This window comes from Schistocerca serialis, chromosome 4 (genome assembly GCF_023864345.2).
Source record: "Schistocerca serialis cubense isolate TAMUIC-IGC-003099 chromosome 4, iqSchSeri2.2, whole genome shotgun sequence".
NCBI classification, from domain to species: Eukaryota; Metazoa; Arthropoda; class Insecta; order Orthoptera; family Acrididae; genus Schistocerca; species Schistocerca serialis.
In genome coordinates, this window is record NC_064641.1 from 52,089,589 (window position 1) to 52,117,031 (window position 27,443).

The following is a 27,443-nucleotide window of genomic DNA, read 5'->3' on the forward strand; positions in this document are numbered from 1 at the left end:
AAATAAACGGCAGATATGCGAAAATTAAACAAAACTTTAGGCTACGCTAATGAAAACTAAGAACCTTTTTTAACAAGTTTCAGCAGACGCTGCAAGTCCTGAACACTGACACTCAAGTTCAAGGTAAGTAAAACCTTTCAAATTGTCATAGAGCTCTCTCCTTAAAGTTTATGCACAGTTTACTGCATTGACAGTTTTATTCAGTAGTTCGCAATGCATTCTGGAACTGCTATATGTAAAGTTAATACATGAGAATGGAATTCTATACAGTGATGAGGGGGTGGAGCGGGTTGGGGGAGTTTGAGCCAGGATACAAAGATTTTTTGATTGAATTTTCAACATAATCTCTATTTTTCAGAAATACACTATTATATGAAAATATGCTTAACACGAAACTGTAATCAATAAGTAAGTGAGCAACACTGGATAATTAGCTAATACGCTAGATCTAAGCAACAGCAACAGCACAATGCATATCACCTTACTGCATTCAGGATATACAGCCAGCATCTTAAACAACCAGGTTCACTGTGGTGGTAACACATGTCGAAGGGTACTGCACTTGCAGCCAATGAAGGTGCTCCTCAGCTGGTGCAGCAGCTCCTCGAATGTCAGACGAAGCTGGTGAAGTGACTCCTCTTGCTGCACTTGCAGCTCGTACAGATTCTGCTCCAGTTTCTGCAAGTCTTCACTCCACTCGCACTGTGAATATATACATAGAGGCTTTATAATGAGGAAATACCATAGTCACCATGTTGATTAAGACGCCATCAGACACAGACACAAACACACTCATCTACACCCACACATAAGACAAACTGCAAGAGACACATCACAGTTTCGATGTCTTATATAATTGAGGGATACATTAAACTGAGCTGTGCTTTACTGAGAGTTAGTAAGCAGAGTTCAGAGTTACATTAGCACAGGTGAACTGACAATCTTGCATGAGCAATCTCCATCGTTTCTACAGGCCATCTGTCCCTCTCAGACGCGAAAAGAAGGTGCATCTGGGGACATATCACAGGGATAGCCCAATACTTAACCATAAAATCAGTCAGATGGAAGGATTTATAAGAACACGATGATGGCAAATGATGACGCCCAACAGAAACACCAAAATCATATTTGCTGTTACATCATATTAAAAATGCGCTGAACTTGTTTATTTATGAAGCATTAGATGTAGTTCTTTAGAGTGAGTTCAAAATGGACAAAAATGTACAAGGGGGCACTTGCATCGCTGTAGCTCACGAGAACTTTGCCTACCTGACTCAGTGTTCAGACTGACAGAAAAACTGCAGTTATACGTCATTTCCTGAACAACTGGAAAGACTATGTGTTAACAGCCAAACCCGATTTTAGGATGAACTAGTTTCGCCTAGGTCGAACTCGTTCATCCTGTTACCGATAGGATAAGACAGTTTAGCCTAGGCCGAATCGTTTTATCATAGTAAGAATTTACGTGCCTCAGGGTAAACTTGTACGTCCTAGTCTAAACTAATTTCACCTAGTTTATATCTTCTACAAGATTTTCAAAGTAAACTGAATAAAGGAATAGAAATAAAATAGTTAATTAGTTATTTTTTAACTAATCAGCAATTTCACATCTATCACTAGATTGACTTACATATATCCATCCACAGAAATCATCTTATCTGCAATTTGGTTATTTACTTATTTTTCCAAGGTTTACTTTGGAGGCACTTAGAATTGCAGAGTACTTTTTTTTCTTACAATTGCATTTGTTGTACAGTTTTTCATGCAACTACACTTCACGAAGCCTTCCCTGATCCAACAGAACGTTTTGTGGCTGCAGTCCTTAAAGATATTTCAATATCCTGGTTAACATCTCTCACATCTAAAAACTTCTGAATGCAGACGTCGAAATCAGTTCTATAAAAATAAAAAATAAGTTAAAACAAATATTTTTAATATTTTACTACAAAAATTATGGAAAATTTTAATAAAATTGTACATGCAATGATGTTTTTGAAGTATGCCATGTTTGGTGACAACTTTGTACAGGCTCTCATCAGTCTTTTGAAGTATTACCACACTTACGTTTAGAAGGTCACCTCTGCCTCTATCTACATCTGGAATAGGTATGGTTACATTGTCTTCACTGTCAGTTGGTGGATGGGATTTGTCAGAGGAAGCTTTCATTCTTTTAACTTGTTTTTTTAAATTTTCTGTCGCAATTTTTCTAGCATTTTGAATGTCGTTTGTGTCAATTTCCATGATGTTACCATCATCACCGTCTTCGTACTGTTCAGTATTGCTGTCATCTTCGATTGCCTTCTTTAGGTCATCTTCATCCTGAATATCATTTATGATTTCTTGAGGCAACGAGGAAGTGGAAAGTCTTACTCTAGGTTCGATTCCGATTAATGCTTTGTAAGGTGATTGTTTTATGCCAGAGTGGTAAGCTCGATTTTTCATGAATTGGACATACCTTAATCCTTCCTACCACTTCGTCGAATTGTTATCATATTTTCAATGTCTTGGATGGCACGTTCATCAGATCCCTGACTCTGGCTGTGCCTTGGTTTTCCACGCACAATTTCCAGTTCTGACCAAAGCTTTGCGAGTTCGCTTATAACATTATTGACAAATTCTCTGCCATTATCAGACTGAAGAATGCACGGCGCCCCTACAGTTAGGAATATATCATTCAAATCATAAGCCTCTTCTTCACCCCTCTTTGATGTTAACGTTAGAAGGAGAACAAATTTTGTGAGATGGTCTTGGTAAACTAGAATGAATTTTAAATTCCCGACTGGTTATGTTTGGAAATCAGTCAGATCTACTTGGCATCTGCTATTAATTTCCGAATGGAGAATTGGCTTTGAAACTAGCCCTCTTTTCTTTTTTGTCTTCTTTTGTTGACAAACATCACACATTGATAAATAGAGGCATACCAATTCCTTTGTGATGTTGGCATGTTTTTTTGGTGTCTCGGCTAACATCCAATCGCGACCACCATGACGCACGGCTATATGAGCAGCGCCAATCACATCATCATAAGGTTCATCAACTGGAACAAGGTATTTTATATTCACTTCATACCATGCAATGAGTTTTTTCACATCTCCAATTTTCAAAAAAAACCAACCGTTTCAGTCTCCTTTTTTGTAATGATGTTCTTTTTTCCAATTTTTCCGCATCTTCTACTTGTTCAACCAAACCCGCATATTCGTCTACTGATAAAACATTTTAATGAGAAGATATTTTGTTTTCACTCTGCAAAATTTCCTCCAGAAGCTTTTCTCTCCACAGCTTTTGATTGGTATGTCTACTACACGAAGGCTCGTCCATGATGAAAGGCCTCACAATAATTATACTAGGGTTATAATAAAATCCTTTAAACGCAACCAGCAACTTAACACGCGTACCTGTCGATTCAAAATACCGTTCAAAACAAAGAACAGTGCGAGAAGAGAGCGGTTGGTAGGCGAGAGGGGCGAGCCAGAGATGATTCGGGGATCCCTCGTTCGTACAGGCAGCGACATGCGTTCCGACTAGGCAAAATTAGTTCAGATTAGGATGTACCATATTTAAATTCTAACCAGGATAAACCGATTCGACTTAGGCTAAACTATTTTATCTTATCGGTAACAGGATGAACGAGTTTGACCTGGGCGAAACTAGTTCATCCTAAAATCGGGTTTGGCCAGTAACATATGCACTATTCTCCTGGTTCGATTAGTCGGCCGCTGTGGCCGAGCGGTTCTAGGAGCTTCAGTCGGGAACCGCTCTACCGCTGCGGTCGCAGGTTCGAATCCTGCCTCGGGCATGGATGTGTGTGATGTCCTTAGGTTAGCTAGGCTTAAGTAGTTCTAAGTTCTAGGCGACTGAAAACCTCAGATATATATATTGTGCATATTGTGCTCAGAGCCATTTGAATCTCTTGAACCAGGTTCGATTTTTATAGGCTTGCAAAGGAAAAATCTGAACGATAAATTCCGATTTTCAAATCTAACTCAAGGGTTTCTTGTGGTAATCTCATTTTATTCTGTACTCTATAATTTCACTCCACTTTATCGTTCATTTTTGTATACTGTCAGCAATATTTAGCCTTCATGTATGTCTAAAACTTAGAGTTTTTTAATTTTAGAATACGATTCACTAACAATTAAGTAATTACTCTTTCCATGACCAAGAAACTAGAAGGTATCAGATAGATTATATGATGGTAAGACAGAGATTTAGGACCCGCTTTTAAATTGTAAGACATTTCCAGGGACAGATGTGGACTCTGACCACAATCTATTGGTTATGAACTGTAGATTAAAACTGAAGAAACTGCAAAAAGGTGGAAATTTAAGGAGATGGGACCTGGATAAACTGACTAAACCAGAGGTTGTACAGAGTTACAGGGAGAGCATAAGGGAACAATTGACACGAATGGGGGAAAGAAGTACAGTAGAAGAAGAATGGGTAGCTCTGAGGGATGAAGTAGTGAAGGCAGCAGAGGATCAAGTAGGTAAAAAGACTAGGGCTAGTAGAAATCCTTGGGTAACAGAAGAAATATTGAATTTAATTGATGAAAGGAGAAAATATAAAAATGCAGTAAATGAAGCAGGCAAAAAGGAATACAAACGTTTCAAAAATGAGATCGACAGGAAGTGCAAAATGGCTAAGCAGGGATGGCTAGAGGACAAATGTAACGATGTAGAGGCTTATCTCACTAGGGGTAAGATTGATACTGCCTACAGGCAAATTAAAGAGACCTTTGGAGAAAAGAGAACCACTTGTATGAATATCAAGAGCTCAGATGGAAACCCAGTTCTAACCAAAGAAGGGAAAGCAGAAAGATGGAAGAGGTATATAGAGGGCCTATACAAGGGCGATGTACTTGAGGACAATATTATAGAAATGGAAGAGGATGTAGATGAAGATGAAATGGGAGATACGATACTGCGTGAAGAGTTCGACAGAGCGCTGAAAGACCTGAGTTGAAACAAGGCCCTGGGAGTAGACAACATTCCATTAGAACTACTGACGGCCTTTGTAGAGCCAGTCCTGACAAAACTCTACCATCTGGTGAGCAAGATGTATGAGACAGGCGAAATTCCCTGAGACTTCAAGAAGAATATAATAATTCCAATTCCAAAGAAAGCAGGCGTTGACAGATGTGAAAATTACCGAACTATCAGTTTAGTAAGTCACAGCTGCAAAATACTAACACGAATTCTTTACAGACGAATGGAAATACTGGTAGAAGCCGACCTCGGGGAAGATCAGTTTGGATTACGTAGCAATATTGGAACACGTGAGGCAATACTGACCTTACGACTTATCTTAAAAGGAAGATTAAGGAAAGGCAAACCTACGTTTGTAGCATTTGCAAACTTAGAGAAAGCTTTCGACGATGTTGACTGGAATACTCTCTTTCAAATTCTGAAGGTGGCAGGTGTCAAATACAGGGAGCGAAAGGCTATTTACAATTTGTACAGAAACCAGATGGCAGTTATAAGAGTCGATGGACATGAAAGGGAAGCAGTGGTTGGGAAGGGAGTGAGACAGTGTTGTAGCCTCTCCCCGATGTTATTCAATCTGTATATTGAGCAAGCAGTAAAGGAAACAAGAGAAAAGTTCGGAGTAGGTATTAAAATCCATGGAGAAGAAATAAAAACTTTGAGGTTCGCCGATGACATTTTAATTCTGTCAGAGACAGCAAAGGACTTCGAAAAGCAGTTGAACGGAATGGACAGGGTCTTGAAACGAGGATATAAGATGAACATCAACAAAACCAAAACGAGGATAATGGAATGTAGTCGAATTAAGTCGGGTGATGCTGAGGGAATTAGATTACGGAATGAGACACTTAAAGTAGTAAAGGAGTTTTGCTATTTGGGGAGCAAAATAACTGATGATGTTCGAAGTAGATAAGGTATAAAATGTAGGCTGGCAATGGCAAGGGAAGCGTTTCTGAAGAAGAGAAACTTATTAACATCGAATATTGATTTAAGTGTCAGGAAGTCGTTTCTGAAAGTATTTGTATGGAGTGTAGCCATGTATGGAAGTGAAACATGGACGATAAATAGTTTGGACAAGAAGAGAATAGAACCATTCGAAATGTGGTGCTACAGAAGAATGCTGAAGATTAGGTGGGTAGATCACATAACTAATGATGAAGAATTGAGCAGAATTGGGGAGAAGAGGAGTTTGTGGCACAACTTGACAAAAAGAAGGGACCGATTAGTAGGACATGTTCTGAGGCGTCAAGGGATCACAAATTTAGCATTGGAGGGCAGCGTGGAGGGTAAAAATCGTAGAGGGAGACCAAGAGATGAATACACTAAGCAGATTCAGAAGGATGTAGGTTGCAGTAAGTACTGGGAGTTGAAGAAGCTTGCACAGGATAGGGTAGCATGGAGAGCTGCATCAAACCAGTCTCAGGACTGAAGACCACAACAACAACAACATGACCAAGGAGCTAAGAAAAGTACAAACCATAAAAAATAAACCATAAAAAATTATACCGCAGCAGATGGGTCTTCCACTATCGGTCCAGCACGTCCAGGAGGTCCGGGAGGTCCAACTGGCCCAGGAATTCCAGGTGGTCCAGGTGTTCCAGGTCGGCCAGGATCGCCCTTCCTCCCAGGTGGCCCGGGGCCACCAGTATATCCACGTCTACCAGGTTCTCCAGGAGGGCCTACTCGTCTGACTGCAACAGAGCTGGCCACTGTCATGCAGTCTTACAATTAGCACTGTCTTTACACAAACTAATGCAGTCGTAACGCTAGAAACTAGTGTGACTACCTTTTGAGGGGAAAGCTCTTTGAGGTACACCGTAGAAGTTTAAAAAAGTAATATAAGTACCAAATTATAAGAAGTTAATATCTATAACTCAGACATTTACCTTGACATATGATATGCTAGAAGCAATACACAAGTAATTATTATTTTGTAGCTTGAGTAGAGTTTTAGACTCTATGAATCATGAGACACAGCAGACCCAACCGCATACTGAAACAGCGTCATACTGTTTGCATAACCAGGACTCGCCTGTAAAGACGCCATGGTGCCACTGCTGTGTTTGTAATTGCTGTTTTTCGCATCTTTGTGGCGCTACTCTCTCTGCTACCACTTCAAAGGAAGCCAGAACAGTGGTCGGCCTACTGACTGCAGTGCTGCAGACGTCAGCACACTGGGGCTGTTGATACTGGTCTTGCTGTAAACAAGCCCATTTCCTCATGGAAGGTATGTGACCTGCCTATACGGTACTACATGAACGAAAACCCACTGTCTCGACTCTCGGGCGCTAGTGGAGTGGAGTCGTTGAGAAAGAGCATGGCGTTGGATACGTCGCTCCTGTATCAATCGCTCTCATATTCGCGTGAGAGTCTTGTTATTCCGACCACCCCAAACAGCAGTATGATGGAATGATGAACAGCAGTCTCAATAGGCGACGATATCGCCGCTGCCACTGTCGAATTCTGAAATGTGCTTCTTACAAACAACATCAAATGCTATTTCTTAATGAGAACTGGCTATGTGTTTTTTCCCTTACGTACAGAATATACTCCTACCTATTTTGTGGGGTCTCACTGAAATGCTAATCATTTGCATATCCCATCATGTAGTAGAGTTATTGCTAATTTGACATTGCTTGCCTGTCACCTTCGTGGTATTCCAATTTTAATGGCCAGTAGTTTATACATGTATAGCAATAGAATCGGACCACTACCAAACTGAAATGAACAGTTATACATGTGCATTTGTTACTGAGTATTACTTTCTAACGTATGAAGTTTATTACTAATGCTGAACCACAAAATAATTTACTGAGCACAACTGAGTAAAACTGAGACACCTACCATGGCTAATGCAAGAGAGTATAGAAGCAGGTCACACCAGAGTCGACTGGATGCTGTTATATCGACAGCCTGCTGATACAAGAACTATCGCTATGACGCCAGGCAATTACCAAATCACAGACAGCTGAGGGACCAGAATTGTAACATCAGCAGAAAGGCAAAGCAACTGCTGTGTTGGTTACCTGTTTCCTTCACATCCAAGCACGATTTTTCTGTGGTTTAAATGATAGAAATTGATGCTGTAGCAAAATAAGGGTGGGTCAGGTTCGTATAAATACTCTTCGTTTTTAGTCAAAGGTATCACATTCTGCCAGCCACCAGTCCTGAGGATTTACCTAAGTCAGTCCACATGTCTATGAGTCTGTGGGTCTATGAGTCACCCTACCTGTTCTCTGTCACTGCCCTGATGCTGACGAAGTCTGATGCTGTGACCTTAGCTTACTTCAGCTTCTATCCTGGTGGCCTATAGCTTGAGCCAGTGGCTATGCGGCCATTCATCCACAATCGCTCGTGGAGGAAAACTCCTTACTGCTTGCCTCTACTTGCGTGGCCAGCCACCTCTGCTGCTGTCAGCCGTGTCACTCACCCTGGATCCAGGACATAGTTCAGAATGCACCTCTGCATGCTATGTCCTGGGCTGCCAGCAGTCTAATCTGCATTACGAGTCGCTGCTCACTGTAGTGGTCAGTGTCGTTGTAGAATCACTGCTGTAATCACCTCTGGCTGTCCAACACTGCACCCTGTCTGGCCCCCAGCTGATGGCTGCAGCTCCCTGCAGGCTACACACGGGTTACGTCGCAAGGGGGTTTGGCTTCTTAAAGTACCATCATGACAGTTGTGGCTGATGAACAAAATAGGAATGTCATAACAATAATGTTTTAATGCCAACACGTCAGACGACTACCAGGCATCCACTCACCACTCCACAACTATCCTGGCCACAGTGGTGAACTATTGGCTACCTCACTTCTGCCAGCCCATTACCACCACCGACCGTAGAGGCTTACCACAGCCACCTCTGTACTAACATGCTCCGTATCCTCACAACGCCTGTCTCAAACCACCAAAGCACTTATTAAAATTTGTACTCATAGCAATGCACTAGGTTTACACTAGAAAGATGTGAAAATTAAAGTCATGTGTCCTGGCTGTGTTATGCTAATAATTTTTAAATTTAATTAACAGGTGTACAGCTCACTTCCCACAGAACCTTTATTTACAAGACATCAGCTATTAACAGTCAAAAGTTTGATGCCTACATTAATCGAATGTACAACAGTTTGATGACTGCTACACGCACAATAGATGGTGCTGAAAGTTCATACATATTTAATACACAAATAAATAAAACAGTAAACATATTCAACATATATGGAACCCTACAAATTATGCTACAAAACCGGCTGAGAGTACCATACAAACTTTCATAAAGGATCATTATACGATGACCACTGCATCAGTTTAAGAATCATTCCATCAGTCATAATGACTACGTAACGACAAGGTATGGAACGAATGAGAGAATACATTAAGGCAAGCACCACTCCACTGTTCCAAATGTCTACCCATAAAAACTTCTATCAACAGAGGTTAACTATCAAATCTACCTCTTACGTAGTCTAAAACACATGGAGTGCTGAGGAGATGTCCTGTACAAGGTAGTTAGTGCACCATAAGTGCATTATCTATCTTAAAAATAACTTTTTTCTCACTGAAATTTCGCTCTATAACCACCAGACAAAGGTAACATCAATTTTACATTGTTATATGTTGATAAAACAGAGGACTGATCAACTGCCTTTATGAAACCTTCTTATATACTCTAAAGATCCGGGATGTAAGCGACAGATGGAAATAATGTTTGAGAAACTGACTCATCCTATTTTAAATAGCAGTTGCACTATTTATTGAATGTGGAGAGTAGGGGCGGGGTGGTTGTGCAAATCGTGAGTACCTCTGAGCCTACAGTAGCGTTCAGACGTGCATTCATCAGTGTTAGGTACAAGGTAATGTTCAAAGTTGTATCCACCTGCATTAGTTGTGGGGCAGTGGCTCCACCTGCACAACGTAGGGTGTATGCAATGCTGTTAACCCTGTGTTATCTGTATTAATTAGGAATGACTTAATTGACCTGAATGCACTGCACTGAAATAGTAACAGTCACATGCATTAGCTTATTCAAAACTTATTCCGTAATATTTTGTTAAAGCCAACGCAATGCATTCAAACTATCACACTTAACTTAATATCGAAAATCCAATGAGCTGTGGAAGAAGTTGCTACCTGCACTATAATTTTCAGCTTAATGATGAGGAGGCTGTGATGGGATGCATACCATAAATGGGATATATTAATTTGAATGACTATTCGTATCGGCATATATTGTGCCACTAAAGACCAGCCGCGGTGGCCGAGCGGTTCTAGGCGCTTCAGTCGGAACCGCGCGACTGCTACGGTCGCAGGTTCGAATCCTGCCTCGGGCATGGATGTGTGTGATGTTCTTAGGTTAGTTAGGTTTAAGCAGTTCTATGTTCTAGGGGACTGGTGACCTCCGATGTTAAGTCCCATAGTACTCTGAGCCATTTTTGAACTAAAGACCAACATATATAAAACATAATATTATACGACAGTTATATAAAAATTCACTTGAAAACAGTTAAGAGTCAACACATGTGACTTAAAAAAATGTTTTCACTGTAATTAGTTTCATCCCAGCGAATGTCCTGTATGTAATTAATTCGACTTGTTACCTGTAATGCTCACAGCTGCAATAACTTTTGTGGCACATCGTATAATTGCCACAGCAATCTGGTTTTGTTAAGATTTAATCAACGGCATGTTTTCTTTTACCTTGTACCGCATTAACGCATATGACTATGAAGTGTAAAACAGCTTTAGAACATTGAATAAAGGAATGATATTCATTCATTGTTTACAAATTGATTCACATAAAAACAAAATAGCTTTTCACATAAGTGACTACTTAAATAATTTCACACATGCGAGAGACAGCTTGATTTTACAAAACTGCAACACTGAACTTTGCATGACGGTGTTCTGGGAACAACTTCATTGTTTCACATAACACTGGATGTAAACTTATCGAATACAGTAGACACTGTATGAGCATTTTGACATCTTTATAGACGATGTTAAATAATTCCACCAGCAGCAGCGAATCAGACATTTCGCTACATCGTGTAGGTAAGATTCCATATCCATAGTCCAGTCGCGTTAATGTGCCCACTGTCCATGTCCGATGCCAACCTCTCACAGACGGCACGTGGCAGCACTACCAGTGGACAGAATATAAAGCGCGTCAGGGATGCGGAAAACAGTGCAGACATTTTTGAAATGTGTGAATGGAGTCAGTAATCTGACGTCCAAAAGGGCATGGCTATTGGCTTTTAGACCAAGGGGGAAGCATTTCCAAAACAGCTAAGTCGAGCATGAAGTTTCTTCAATGTCGTCATATATGCATCAGAATTTATGGTGGTTCCACTTGGCTTGATGTCCACAAGCAAGAGTCCTTCGGAAGTGAAAAACACCGTAGCCATAACTTTTCCAGCAGAAGGTGTGATTTTGAACTTTTTTTTCTAGGGTGAATTTGCATGATGCCACTCCATTGATTGCTTCTTCGTCTCTGGTGAAAACTGATGGAGCCATGTTTCATTACCTGTCACAATTCTTTCAAGAAATTCATCTCCACCATTGTCGTACTGTTCCAAAAGATCGCTGCATACCGTTTTTCTTGTTTCTTTGTGAGCCACTGCCAACATCCTCGGATCCCACCTGACACAAACCTTTTTTAACGCCAGCACTTTCAGTATTCTGCAAACACTTCCTTCCCCTATCCCAACGCAGAATGACAATTCGTTCACTGCGATGCGTCTGTCAGCAGTCACCAATTCGTTAACTCTCTGCACATTGTCTGGAGTGTGTGCAGTACGAGGCCTGCCGCTGCGAGGACAATCCTCAACATTGCCGTGCCCGCTTTCACCACGTAACGTGCTTGCCCACCGACTAACTGTGCTGCGATCGACAGCAGCATCTCCATACACCTTTTTCAGCCTCTTGTGGATACTTCCCACTGTCTCGATTTCACAGCACAGGATTTCTATGAGAGCACGCTGCTTCTGACGAACGTCAAGTGTAGCAGCCATCTTGCCACTCACGGGAACAGGTTGAAAATAAGTTTGAAAACAAGCGGGAAGGATTTATCTACACACTATAAAACTTTCACATGCAGAATGAAAACTGTATTTTTACAAAAATCGTGTGCATTTCTTTTGGAGTGACCCTCGTACCTCCACATCCCTATCAGTACCTTCCAGAAGTTCAGCGACGCTCTTCTTGCACGTCTCGCAGCGATTCGCACGGCAAAATGTGGTTATTAAGGCTCTTGACAGTTCGTCACATTAATGTGATTGGGCAGAGTATAACTGCAAATTAGAAGCTTTATCGATGGACTGAGTCCATGACTGCTCATTACATGATGCCATAGATAACTAAATACAAAATATGGACTAACAAGCCACTTATTGTTCTTCATTATTTACTGTAACTTACACCTCTGGTTTCCCTACAAGCGTTACTCTTTCTCTGAACCTTTTTTATTTTTTCATTTTAACAATAATGTTTGATCGTTTATTTTACACACATCAAAAAAAGTTTTGCATCACCTCGGTTCCCAGAACTCCTGAAGATAGACATTGACTGTCGATATTGTATCACAGACAGTCCCTCTGACTGTTCAGAGATGTCACTAAACCCGCCCAAGGATGTAAACAACCACGCACGAGCAGCGCCTATCAGACAGAGGGGGTCCGACAGCCGATCAGTTCCAGTCATTCCCTCAGGAAGGAGGTACACACCTCATGTTGTCTGTAGTTCTTCTATGCCTAGACTGTCAATACCGAGGTTCGATCGCCTCCGCATTGTTACTTTGTGCCAGGAAGGGCTCTCAAGAAGGGAAGTGTCCAGGCGTCTCAGAGAGAACCACAGCGACGCTGTTCGGACATGGAGGAGATACAGAGAGCCAGGAACGGTTGATAACATGCCTCGCTCAGGCCGTCCAAGGGCTACTACTTCTGCAGTGGATGACCGCTACCTACGGATTATGGCTCGGAGGAACCCGGACAGCAACGCCACCATGTTTAGTAATGCTTTTCGTGCAGCCACGGCACTTCGTGTTACGACTCAAAGTGTGCGCAATAGGCATGATGCGCAGCTTAACTTCCGACGTCCATGTCGAGGTCCATCTCTGCAACCGCGACACCATGCAGCGCAGTACAGATGGGCTCAAAAACATACCGAATGTACCGCTCAGGATTGGTATCACGTTCTCGTCACCAATGAGTGTCACATATGCTTTCAACCAGACAATCGTCAGAGACGTGTTTGGAGGCAACCCGGTCAGGATGATCGCCTTAGACACACTGTCTAGCGAGTGCAGCAAGGTGGAGGTTCCTTGCTGTTTTGGGGTGGCATTATGTGGGGTCGACGTACACCGCTCGTGGTCATGGAAGGCGCCGTAATGGCTGTACAGTACATGAATTCTATCCTCCGACCGATAGTGCAACCATATTGGCAGCAAATTGGCGAGGCAATCGTCTTCATGGACGACAATTCGCGCCCCCATCGCGCACATATTGTGAATTACTGCATTCAGGATAATGACATCGTTCGACTAGAGTGGCCAGCATGTTCCCCAGACATGAACCCTCCTGAACATGCCTGGGATTGATTGAAAAGGGCTGTTATGGACGACGTGACCCACCAACCACTCTGAGGGATCTACGCCGAATCGCCGTTGAAGCGTGGGACAATCTGGACAAACAGTGCCTTGATGAACTTGTAGATAGTATGCCACGACGAATATAGGCATATATCAATGCAAGAGGACGTGCTACTAGGTATTAGAGGTACCGGTGTGTGGAGAATCTGGACCACCACCTCTGAAGGTCTCGCTGTATGATGGTACAACATGCAACATGTGGTTTTCATGAGCAACAAAAAAGGCGGAAATGATGTTTATGTTGATCTCTACTCCAATTTTCTGTACAGGTTCAGAAACTCTCGGAACCACTGGGTGTTGTGTGATGTCCTTAGGTTAATTAGGTTTAAGTAGTTCTAAGTTCTAGGGCACTGATGACCATAGATGTTAAGTCCCATAGTGCTCAGAGCCATTTGGACCATTTGAACTCTCGGAACCAAGGTGATGCAAAATTTTTTTTTGATGTGTGTGTTTAGGTACTAAATACCTTAACCAATAATAAATAAATTTTGAAACATAATAGTCTGTATGAAGCAATATTCATTGCTACAAGTATGTAGAGAATCAAATTAACAGATAACCAATTATAACATTGTCACTTGATGGTATCTGTTTGTAATTTAACTATTATGACTACTGCTAAACGGTGTGAGCATGTACAAATCTAACATCTGCTACGACCTCTTCCAGGAGACTAAATTATCTTGCTGTTCATGAACGTTGAATAATGAAAATTAAATTTTCGGGTAATATATAGTAATAAGTGCATTGTTACAGGTATTGATCGGGGGTGCAGCCAACCACGTTAGATCTGACATAGCTTTCGGTGGCACATCCACCCATCTTCCGTTCAGGTGAGGATCGGGGCGGTTCCGCCCATGTTAGGTTTGGGATAGTACTGGCAGCATTCCACAGGGTTAACAAAATCATTTATTCCCTGCATAGTATAACTGTTAACACATTTAGGCGTGTACTACTTAATTCCTTATCATCTCTTAACAGATACTTCATAATGTAAGACCAGAACACCATTCAGAACTCAATTAATGCACATCGGAAAGAGCTAGCTTGTACACTCTGCTAACCTAATAATAACTCAAGGGTGATGTGGGAGATGTTCATGGAATATATTCGAATCCGTAACCACAAAAACCCTCCTTAATGTAACTATTATAAATTTGTTACCTACATCCATATGTCAAAATGCTTCACAATTTCCCCATTAGTAATATTACAGACACTTAAGAAAAACAGTATACTGAGGAAGTAATCAGAATTTGCAACAGATGCTGTGTGACTTTACGGCAAAACTGTATAAAAAAAGGAAGAGGACACCACATACACTATGTGATCATAAGTATCCGGACACGTGGCTGAAAATGAATTACAAGTTTGTGGCGCCCTCCATAGATAATGCTGGAATTCAATATGGTGCTGACCCACCCTTAGCCTTGATGATAGCTTCCACTCTCGTAGGCATACGTTCAATCATTTCTGCAGAACATACTAATGTACATGATCTGTGAATGTGAAAGTCCTATCTCTAGTCCTTCAAGGTGTTCTGTTCTTTCTGAACATGAGTATCTTTTTTTCTGCCACCAGTAATGGTAGACATTATCCGCCCCACGGGAGGATTGATGGTCCATGGCTTACAAGATGATGGAGGGAAAAAAATGTAGTCCTGACACGCCCTGCCATGTCCGGTGAATGAGATATGAATGAGATAACACAGCCATAAGATGCCTACCCTTGAGGGATGCCTGTCTGACCAATGACCTGTGTGCTCTCAGATGCACAATACACAACTGCTCTAGTGTTCGTCATGCAGTCAGCAATAATTAAACACTGCTCCATGCATTTCTGGGGACGTGGGGCAGTAGTTGTTAAACCTAGAACCAGGAGGCTACCATTGGAAGTTGTGTGAAATATGTTCCTGCACTTCCACAGTGGAATTGATACACAGCAAGAGTGTACTTTGTTTAAAGAAAGTTAACCCCAAAACCACCGCAGTGTAATTATTATGTGGGAGATATGTACTTTGTCTAAGAGAAATGTCTCATTTAAACAGGTGGGCTAGATCCAAGACCTTCCTTTTCCTTGTCCAAAAAAGAAAGTTTGTAATAATAATAAAAATAATAATAATAACAATAATATATAATCCTAGAGACTCCCTAGGTGTGCTAGAAGTTCCTTTCATGTGGTATTATGTGATAATAAACGATGAACTGATAATTAAATACTGCTATAGACAATTCTAGAAGCATCTGACAAATGTTCTAAGTGTTTAAATAAATATACAACTTTTTATGATTTTTGGCCATTTTACACTGCCTTTTTTTTTAAATTTGACGTTGACCATATTGGATTCCCCATATTGGGTCATAAATTATTTTGAGTAATAAATGTCAAACTACAAGGATTCTAAATAAATAACCACCGCCCACCCTAATTGGGTAAGCAATTATAGCTGGAACCTAAATAAACGCCGGTGATCATTCCAAATGGCCTAAAGTGGTGTGGGAGGGCAATGGAAAAGGGGAGTTTACGTTGAAAACAATGGAAGCCATGAGATAGCACCAATTGTAATCATCAAATGCTACAGATCCCAATGATTGGAAAAAAAGTGCAGCCCATGCCTATGCACAACCAGATAACAGAAAAGATCAAAGAAAGTACTGGCAAATCTCATCAACGTCCATCTGTTGTTAAATCCTAGATATGTTATGAGCTCAAACACAGTGAGGCATCTCAAACAGAATTACCTTGAGCATGCTAAGCTTGGATAGCGAAAAAATCGGTCAACTGGAACATAAGAAACTTCCTGACAGATTAAAACTGTGTGCCGGACCGAGACTCGAACTCGGCACCTTTGCCTTTCGCGGGAAAATGCTCTACCATCTGAGCTACCCAAGCACGACACACGACCCGTCTTCACACCTTCAATTCTGTCAGTACCTCGTCTCCTACCTTCCAAACCTTACAGAAGCTCTTCTGCGAACCTAGCAGAACTAGCACTCCTGGAAGAAAGGATATTGCGGAGACATGGCTTAGCCACAGCCTGGGGAATGTTTCCAGAATGAGATTTTCACTCCCGAGTTCGAGTCTCGGTCCGGCACACAGTTTTAATCTGTCAGGAAGTTTCTTATCAGCACAGACTCCGATGTAGAGTGAAAGTCTCATTCTTGAAACTGGAACATACCTTGCACTTTTCTCACATTACATCCTGAAAGACCGGCTGCTGTGGCCGAGCGGTTCTAGGCTCTTCAGTCCGCAACCACGTTGCTGCTACGGTCGCAGGTTCGAATCCTGCCTCGGGCATGGATGTGTGTGATGTCCTTAGATTAGTTAGGTTTAAGTAGTTCTAAGTCTAGGAGACCGATGACCTCAGATGTTAAGTTCCATAGTACTTAGAGCCATTTAGCCATCCTGAAAGCCATGAATCACGAAAATCAGATAGATGCAGAGTTTCCTAATTTCCTAAAAGCACTTAAATCTGCACCACACTAACCTTTCTTAACAAAAATACGATCTTATGGGGTATCAAACAAAACGTGTGACTCGGTTAAGGATGCTTTGGTAGGCTGATAGAGCATCCCATCAATAAAAATAGAAGTAACTTCGGATGTACCCCAGGGAAGTGTATTGGGGCACATTTTGTTCATGCTGTATATTAATCATGTGGCAAGAACATTAATAACAACCTCAGACTTTTCGCAGATGATACAGATATTTATAATTATAATACTGTCTAAAAGACCTTATACATATTCAGTCAGTTGTTAATAAGTTTTCAAAGTTGTGCAAAGACTGGCAACTTTGTTTAAATGTACAGAAATGTAAAATTAAACACCTGACAAAACGAAAAAGCTTAGTAGCCTATGTATCCCGTGGTTACAGTATCAGTGACTCATAACCAGAATCAATTCACTCAAATGCCTGGATGTCACAATTTGCAGGAGTATAAAATGGAACCATCTCATAGGCTCAATAGTACTTGAAGCAGATCGCTGACTTCGATTAATTGTCAGGATATCGAGAAAATACAGTCAGTCTACAATGGAGGCTGCGTACAAGCCATTTGTCGTCGTCGTCGGCTGATACTCGTATCCGAGTTTTCATTTCTCTCCTGAGATTTCCTTTGTCACGGTTCAGGCGTGGAAGTGTCGTTGATGGCTTAGCAATCCAATCCTAGCGTGGAACAGGCGGCCACAGACATTACAGCTGATGGAAGGTGGAGGACGTGGCTGAGCCTGGAGGAGTTTACGTCTCTGGCGTTTGTCATTCTCCATTCTTCGACGTTCCAGCTCAAAGTTTTGAAGAGCATTTGAGGTAACTGAGCGCCAGCGACTTCGGTCTTCTGCTATTGTGGACCAGTTACTCGGATCGATGTTCAAGTTTTTCAGATTTTTCTTGTACTGATCCTTATAACGTTTGAGAGGGGCACCTCGTGGCCTTTTACCTGTGCTCACTTCGCTGTACAGCATTTGGCGTGGAAGTCTGTCATTTTTCATCCGCTGGACATGTCCGACCCATCTGAGTTGATGCCCAATGATAAGAGCTTCCAATGCTATGCATTTTTGATTTCTCTAGAACAGCCGTACGTGTTACCTTAAAATATTGCTCAAATCCATGGAACATATACCAAATAGGAATAACAACAGATATTAAATGTATACAAAGAAAAGTGACACGAATGGTCACAAGTTTGCTTCACTCACTGAAGAATGCCGCAGAAACCTCAAAAACCTAAATTGGCAGACCTATCATTCCACGATAACCTACCAACACCAGGGAACTAGTATTTAGTGAAGAAACTAGAGATAGTCTTCAGCCCCATATGTATCGCTCCCACTGCTCGTAGGAACTTTGAAGAGAAAATTAGACTAATTTCAACATTTAATGAGCCATTCTTCCCGCGCTCCGTAAATAATTGGAACAGAAACAAATCATGACATGTGATACCATGGTCAGTACATTCTGTCATGCGCTTCACAGTGGCTTGCAGACTATGAATGCAGATGCAGATGTAGAGGTTGGTGAATGCTTCCTTCAGGCTTCCAGACCATTATGACAGCTTCTCTGTCTGCACTCACTCATTATTCCCGTCGTTTGCAACAATAAATAGCATTAATAAATATCACGTGAATAATTTGTTGAATACTCTGTTTGCCATCATTGATACACTCTATGAACCTCAACAAAAAATAAAAAATGAAAAGGAAAAAAGAGAATATCGAGGTCATTAGAGATCTTTAATGACGAGACAGGTCTGATTGCAATAGCGCGTTCAGCATGAGAAACAAATTATTTAACTGTGTCAAGTTTAATTTCTTACTCAACGACAGATCTGTCATTTCGAGTACGCTGTTAGTGATGTTTTTTCCTCATTGACCTACGAGTTCTCTTTCTTTTTTTCATTTTTTGAAGTGATTGCGGTTCAGACAGGGGGCAGGAGGGACCAAAATGATATATACGACTAACTTATGGATGCAAATAAAAAGAACGTTATCGCCAAGTGACCCAAATATGTTGCTGATACTCAGTGATGAATCATTCGGCCAAAGTTTACGTTTGTTTATTTAGTCCTCGTAGGCATACGTACCGTATCGCACTCCTTAGGACCTACATGGTTTTTTTGTAAAGGTGCAATGCTTTTCGACTTGTATAAAAACGAGCTATATTCCTATCGTTTATCACGAAATAAAGCTATCACGTTTTGCGTAAATTCACTATCTGTTCTGTTACGAAATCATCTCATGAGGTAATGAAACTAAGGATGAAAAAGTATTTATTGCATATAAACGAGTTATATGCTTATTATATCGTACTGATAATGCATCACGCGGAGGAGTCATCAACTAGCTCGAAATTCTAAGAGTTGACCGCTTTTAAATTTTTCTTTCGCGTTGTTTATAGAAACAATAGAAGTAAGTTACTAATGCATTGTTACATACGTTGCAAATAATTTCCATATAGATTAGTTGCTTCCATGTATGTTAATGTGGTGTACCTTCTGGTGAAAATAATTGTAAGCAGGTGTACGGATACCAGATACAGGAAATTTAAAACTAAATTAAAACTATATAATAGAATCTGTCTTTATGATCTGCAACGTTATCCTTCAATACAGACTCTTGCCCGTTGGACACTATAGACCGGCAGCACACCCGTGGATATTTTGATTATCAAATACGCCGGGAGAAACTCAAGAATCACAGACTCTTGATGTTTGTTATTTGAAAAGCATGTTCAGTTAGCAAGTTGACAAGTTTCACGTTTCTCGGTTGTGTCTAACGGTTAATATATGGAATCTAACTAAATTTAAACACTTCATGCAGTTAACTCGTGTTATTCATCTTCGCTGATGAGTTTTCTACTTTCGTTTGATGTGGACCCACATTCAAAATCTCCCTCACATGACACGTCCTGTGTTTCACCTGATTTTACAACGTGCCAAACTATAATTTAAAACTTTCATTCAGGGTACAAATATTGATACTTGCCTTTCTGATTGATTATTTTATTTACATAATAAGTATAACTGATATTTCATGCATATATTTTTATTCTCTCATTTTCCCTTTCTCTCTCTGTTTTTCGTATGTGTGTGTGTGTGTGTGTGTGTGTGTGTGTGTGTGTGTGTACACTCTGGAGCTACGCAAAAGGACACACACACACACACACACACACACACACACACACACAGGGAAAGAGAGCGACAAAAATTAGGAACGAAATTTTTTTTTCTTTTTTCTCCCCAGGATAGTAGGACCATATTGTAATTTATACAGAGAACTGACTAAAAATTACATAAATAAAATAGACAATTCCGTGTAGAGTTGCTAGTCTCCTATCGACAACTCTCCAGTTGAGGAAAGATTAGGACGGAGATCCAATTGCCTTGGGAAAGTGCATGAAGATTCAAGACAAAACAATTCAAGAAGACAACGAATAAAATTGGCAGCAGATGAGAGGAGAGAAAATGTGAACTTATGAAGGAATAAAGCTGATTGTTGCCTTATTTGGACTACAATGAAAGAAGAAGGCAAAGACAGAGAGCACAGATTGCAAAGAAGTTCTTAGAGAGCGATTATAAGATATATGTACAGTGTTTTCGCGTCGATCCACATGTGAACGGAACGTGAAGTAGCAGATGTGAGGAATATGGTAAAATTACACCGAAATGACTTAGACTCTTTCAGAACTGAAGAAGACCAGTCACAAAATGTTTGTCGCCTAAGACTTGGTTTCTGAAGATGGTCACTTATACCCGAAACCGGTGATAATTAAAAGCCTGATGCATGATTGTATCTAGAAGATATGTAATAAATCTTATAGAATTTAATACTTATTTGTTTGCCTAACAGGAACCATTTTTTTTTCTTTATAATAGCAGAACTGCCGCATTTGGTGCTATATTTGAAACTATTCTGCAACTGCTGGCACAGTTTCATGAGGTTGTCCAGAAATTTGTTTCCTACCAATCTCTTCTTCATATGTAAAAACGATAGAACATTTCAAAAGATCTGTGAATTACTTAGACAGTGGAAATGTTATATAAAACACATATGTAAGCAGCTCGTGGTCGTGCGGTAGCGTTCTCTCTTCCCACGTCCGGGTTCCCGGGTTCGATTCCCGGCGGGGTCAGGGATTTTCTCTGCCTCGTGATGACTGGGTGTTGTGTGATGTCCTTAGGTTAGTTAGGTTTAAGTAGTTCTAAGTTCTAGGGGAGTGATGATCATAGATGTTAAGTCCCATAGTGCTCAGAGCCAACATATGTAAATGAGTACCTCACAAAAAACGTGATCTGAGTAAATAGTTGTCCCTCCCTTTTTTGGTTAAATCCTCAGAACGGCAATACACAAAGATCGTGTATCTCCTCTACTTGAATATCAAGAGTGGCGTAAAAATTATGAAGATACGTCTTCGAGTCGCCGAAAGCACAGCAGATACCCATCTTTACTCAGTAATCTCTTATTAAGTCTATGAAATAGCGCTGTAACTAAATTCATTGCATCAATAACTGCCATTCTGCAGTCGCAACACAGCGATGTTTCTTTCAAAATAAATTTACTGACGTGCATCTTTCATCTTACGCAAAATCCATTCTCCTACTAAGTTGACTGACATAACAACCACTATAATTACTGAAGAGCAGCTTACATCGTTAAAACACAATAACGTCACAGGACTGACACGTTCTGGAAAAAAAAGAGGGTATGTATTAGCTTTACTTCCGACCACGATGTAGCGCAGGAGTAATATTCCTACTGATTGGAAAAGAGTACAACGAAAGAAGAAGGTAAAGACAGACAGCACAGATTGCAAAGCAGTTCTTAGAGAGCGATTAGAAGATGAATGTTCAGTATTAATTTTAATTTTAAAAACCAACAGCCCCAGATGCAAAGTTTACCTAGCTTTACCTAGGTTTCAGTCGGGATAATCCAACCTTCTTCGGAATAAAAGTAACTACCGTTTGCCCATAGTGGACATCGTCAAGCTAAAACTAAAAATCCATGAATTATCGTCATACTGTAAAAACTTAGTTGAAACTGCCTCGGCCCCACTTCGCGACCGCGATGCGGCAGCCAGGAGTGCTGCACTAGAACAGCCGGCCTAGGTGGCCGCGCGGTTCTAGGTGCTACAGTCTGGAACCGCGCGACCGATACGGTCGCAGGTTCGAATCCTCCCTCGGGCATGGATGTGTGTGATGTCCTTAGGTTAGTTAGGTTTAAATAGTTCTAAGATCTAGGGGACTTATGACCTAAGATGTTAAGTCGCATAGTGATCAAAGCCATTTTTTTTTTTTTACTGGAGCTGACCGTAGCGTCATGAGGCCCGCCTAGGCCGACACAGTACGTTGCACCTGTGCATAGACTGTGCGATGGGTACTTGTTGGGACAAGACGCGAAACTAACTCCTGACATTTAATTTACTAGTAAAGTGAAATAAAAGAAAGGTACAGCTGAGGAAAAGGGCGTATATGTTATCCTGTGCAGAACGTACTTAGATCGACTGTCTTAACATTTATGAAGTATTCGTTGGTCATGATATGAGGAAGACATCGTGTGCTTACAACGTATGCCCTGTCTAGGAAAATTTTGGGCTTAAGCACGAAGTTTAATCAAATGGTTCAAATGGCTTTGAGCACTACGGGACTGAACATCTGAGGTCATCAGTCCCCTAGAACTTAGAACTACTTAAACCTAACTAACCTAAGGACATCACACACATCCATGCCCGAGGCAGGATTCGAACCTGCTACCGTAGTGGTCGCGCGGTTCCAGACTGAAGCGCCTAGAACCCCTCGGCTTATCCGGACGGCGAAGTTTAATCATCTAAAAAGAACTTAGGAGTGGGAAGGATAATATAAAGCCAACATCGTTATTATTTGTGACAAGGTCTAAAATTTTTTTTGAGACGTTAATGTTAAGCATTTGCTTAGCTATGGTTACAACGCATGAACATCCTATTGAGTTAGCACACAAATGGTCATGAATGAACTTGTGAACAAGTTTACATCTAATCTCTAACATCCGGCAATACGGGCCATATAAAATAGATGGTCATTATTCAAGATTAGCATATTTGACCTGAAATGGTCTATCAAGTCAAAATAAACTAATGCACGTGCCTGATTGAGCTTCATGACGTAGATATGGTTATGAGTTACAGAAAACCTTAAAGTAGGGGATGATGTGGCCGCAATGGGGTACTCAATTTGTCTTCAAGGAGGCGATCCAAATACATATCGTAAAAACTGTGTGTGAAACACCGCCATCATAATTCGGGCCTGGTGACCACTGTCTTTGGACTTAGGGAATGATAGCGGAATTATTTAAAGCTAAAGTGGGACTAGGCGAACATCGCTCTGGTCAACACACTTAAAACTATTGACCGACAGAGGTCAATTACGCTCAAAGCTAAAATGTGACTTAGCGAACATCGCTCCAGTCAACACACTTAAAATAATTGACGGACAAAGGTCAATATGTACTTAAAGAACTAGTCTAAACAATGGGAGGATGACGGGAAAAATGGTTAAAATATGATGTGATTTGGCGAACAACGCTCCAAAGGACACCTTTAAACGTCATTGAGTAAGATCAGTTCAAACTGATCCAGCCGTCTGAACCAAAACTTCGTATCCAGTAGATTGTGGCAAGGTGACGTTACCCTCCCGTGATACTTATATGGATTTAATTAATTATGTTAATAAAAAGTTGTGTATGACTAGATGATGGCATCACTGTTATCATATACACATAATATTGTCCACAGTCGGTCATATTGAAGGATTATGTGGTAGCACCTATATTCTATAATGGGGTAGTGACTTGGTGATCGTCATTCCGGTTACTCCACGTATATGCTATTGACCGACGAAGTTATTATCCACTAATTAAATCAAGTGTTGAAACCGTTCTTAACTCTAGAACGTGCATACCGAAATCGGTTGACCATCTGTGTGCATGTTCAACGTGTTAAATACGCCAAATATTAACCATTTACGCTCCTACCCTATAATGGTATGATGGAAATCGGGACCTCTCTGGCAAGCCCATGGTTTACCAGTCGTTTAGGCTCAAACCGGTGTGGTCACGAGTCCACGAGAGGCGCGGCAGGCTATATCGTGCTGTTAGCAAAGGCACTCGCGTCGGCCGTCTGCTGCCATAGCCCATCAACGCTAAATTTCGCTGCACTGCCCTAACTGATACGTTCGTCGTGTATCCCACGTTGATTTCTGTGGTTATTTCAGACAGCGCTGCTTTCCTCTTACCACCGACAACCATACGCAAACGCTGCTGCTCTCGGTCGTTAAGTGAAGGCCGTCGACCACAGCTATGTTCATGGCGAAATGTGAAGCCTGAAATGTGGTATTCTCGTCACACTCTTCACACTGTGGATCTCGACGTATTGAATTCCCTAAATATTTTCGAAATGGAAAGTCCCATGCATCTAGTTCCAACTACTATTTCGCGTTCAAAGACTGTGAATTCCCGTCGTGCAGCCACATTCAGGTCGGAAACCTTTTCACATGAATCACCAGAGTACAAGCTGTAACACCATAGCCTAGACACTACATACCTTTAGTTGATTCATTTAGTTTTCTATTTTGTTCAACATCCCATCGTTGAACTTCTGTAATTAGTGTACGATTAATTCTATACTGTAATGAAGTGTAATCTCTGTAATATGCACAACTGGGCAAATGATCTTTGTCTTATTCATATAATCTCTTTGGTTATCTTTAAAATTAAATAATTTTGTTTAGAACTACCTATATGTGCAAATGATATGTTTTGTTTAAAATGATTGTTTGCTGTTATGTAAACTGCTGATTTTCACTTAGGATTCTTAGTTATTTTGTATGTAAAACGTGTTGTGGTTCCCCTCGGGAATGGAACTGTGTAGCGCGCGCAAATGGTGGTTGGCCTAGGTAGAAAAGGTGGAACCAAGAGTCAGTCGGGACGAGCTACCAAACTGTGAACTGCCCATGTAAAAGTTGTATATTGTGCTGGTTCCGAGAGACGCTTTTCCTGACGCTTTCCAATGCCTCCAAGAAATGACAGAATCCAGCAATTCTGCCTGCAAATCCACCTACCAATATGCAACTGCCACCACATTGCGCAGTCAGTGTAATGGAACACTGTAGTAATGTACAGTGAAGGATCAGCTTATTGGATTTGTTAGTGTGCTCAAATATAAGGTAATTTATAACTGAACTCTTGTACCAACCGTGATTTATCCTCAGGCACTTATCCACTTAGGGTCCCTCCCACGCTAGAGTGCTTACCGAGTGTCCTTTATTGAAAAAAAGTTAAAGTTAATGTGGCAAGAGAGTGAGCTAAAGTACATGATGCTTGCTGAAAATAATTTTTCTATTAAAACTGCTTATTAATATGTTGTTGCCAATTTCAAAATTAAAAGTTCTTAAAACTGAGGATGGTAAAGTTTTGCTTAGTAAATGATCACATTGCTGCTTGTTGCAAATCGCAAAAGGTGAGTCAGTTTCTGTCAGATATGTCAAGTTGTGTTTTACTGCAGTAAGAGTTGAGAACTAATATCTTGTTTCTTTAGTGTATTGAAAGTGTGTTTAGGTTGCTCTGCTACAGTGGCTAAGATTAAGGGGCCCCCGTCCATTGAAAGTAGTTCAAATGCACAAAGTTACTTAATTATGGAAAGTTTTAATTACTCTTCCTATTCAAGCCAAATTCTGTACAGTATTGGGTTCCTCTTGTGTTTTGAAAGTGCATGTTAATAATGTAATATGATCCACAGTTTATACTTTATGCTGATGATAAATAACAATTAATAGAAAGACAACTATCTATGAAAACAGTAACTTCTTTATTCAAAAGACAGTGAGGAGTATTTTTTAGTGAAATACATTTAACTTTCATTCTAAATAGAAAAGTATTTAGTTGAGAGAGACTTAACCTATGACCAGTTCATAATTTTGCAGTAAACTACATTTACAATTTTTTTGTCCGGAAAATGTTTCAAAGGTAATACTGAACCTATGTTCAATTTATGATTATACAGTGAATATTAATAGTAATGTTATAAAGACCATTCAGTTTGAATAAGCCCTGAAAGTAATAGTGTGTATTGTCATCAGTTATATTTATGCAAATAGTTCGTTCTGATCTGTCAGCTCCGATCTTACCGTGAACATATGCAAGTGTCAGAGTTCATTGCACTCGCATGTGGCAAAGTATAGGTTGTGTTTGTCCGTTAAAGTTACTCATACTTATTTTCTTTAACAAGAATGTCAATCATTCTCTTGCCTAGCGACCGTTTTCCTTATTCTTTGAACACTGTAGATTGGTAAAATGTTGTTTGTTACTGTTTAAATATTTACGTAATTCTGACTTTCACTTCCGATAAGCCACCTCTGTTGTGTACAACACGGTCAACATAACAAAATTCCTCTCAGAGGGTAACACTGCTCTGTTGCTTTATACCATATTTGCTTTAACAAGGTAGTTTTATTTCATGACCTGTCTCCAACTTTGAGGTTACGGTACAGCAGTAGCGGACGGGGGTGTTATAAAGCGACAGCTTCGCCAAGGCACAGGCCTTTTGTACCTTGTGTACGCGATACTACCGCCATCTGTATACGTGCATACCGCAATCCCATGCCACTCACTGTAAGTACCTGGGAGTCGTAAAGTATTGATTATCACATTGAAAAATAAAATACGTAATTAATATTGTGTTTCAATTGTTTACAGATAAATGTCTACAGCCCATGTACACACAAAAACCCACGCAAGACAGTACCACAGCACGCCGATAGAGAAGTCAGAAGCAAATGGCGCAGATCATCCCCTCTTTATGAATGGGCTGTAGAATTTTGTGTTTGTTTCCTGTAGCGGCGTGCCACGAGGTTGTGACGTGGGGATTTCGTTGTGTACAGACATGTGCCTGTAAACAAGTAATAAAATCGTTAATTTCGGGAATTCATTTCTTTGGAGGTGGTAGCTGAAAGTCTGTGTCCACCCCTCGTAACAATTGTGTAGAGGTATGAAATAGTTTTACGACACGGGCTCAGTCGAAAGGAAAACAAATGGGATTGCGATAGGTCACTGGGGAATTGCACTTCATCTACAAAGGAGATTGCACACAGAACGCTTGTACAGTTCATACTAGATACTGCTCAAGCGTGTGGAATCCACATCATATCGGACTCATGGAGGACGACCTGAGAATACAAAGAAGTTTGGTGCGAATGGTCCAGGGTGGAGACTGATCCAAACTCGTAAGTGGCAGACGCCTGAAGACCGTCGCATTACACCTCCTGAGGACCTACTTAGAAAACATGAACAGCAGCAGCC

At 40.8% G+C, this 27,443-nt stretch overlaps 1 protein-coding gene across 2 annotated transcripts in view; it reads right to left on the reverse strand.

The window, feature by feature from the left end:
• Positions 1-334: 334 nt before the first annotated feature.
• LOC126473145 (collagen alpha-1(XVII) chain-like) overlaps positions 335-27,443 on the reverse strand; it is a 69,844-nt gene continuing 42,735 nt past the window's right edge. Inside the window, exons 3-4 of one of the 2 annotated variants that reach the window (XM_050100001.1) lie at positions 6,489-6,691; positions 335-702 (exon numbers count right to left, since the gene is read on the reverse strand). In XM_050100001.1, coding sequence (XP_049955958.1) covers positions 526-702; positions 6,489-6,691 — 380 coding nt within the window. In that variant the 3' untranslated portion in view covers positions 335-525. The remainder of the gene's footprint in view (positions 703-6,488; positions 6,692-27,443) is intronic. The other variant, XM_050100002.1, reaches the window with a different exon arrangement.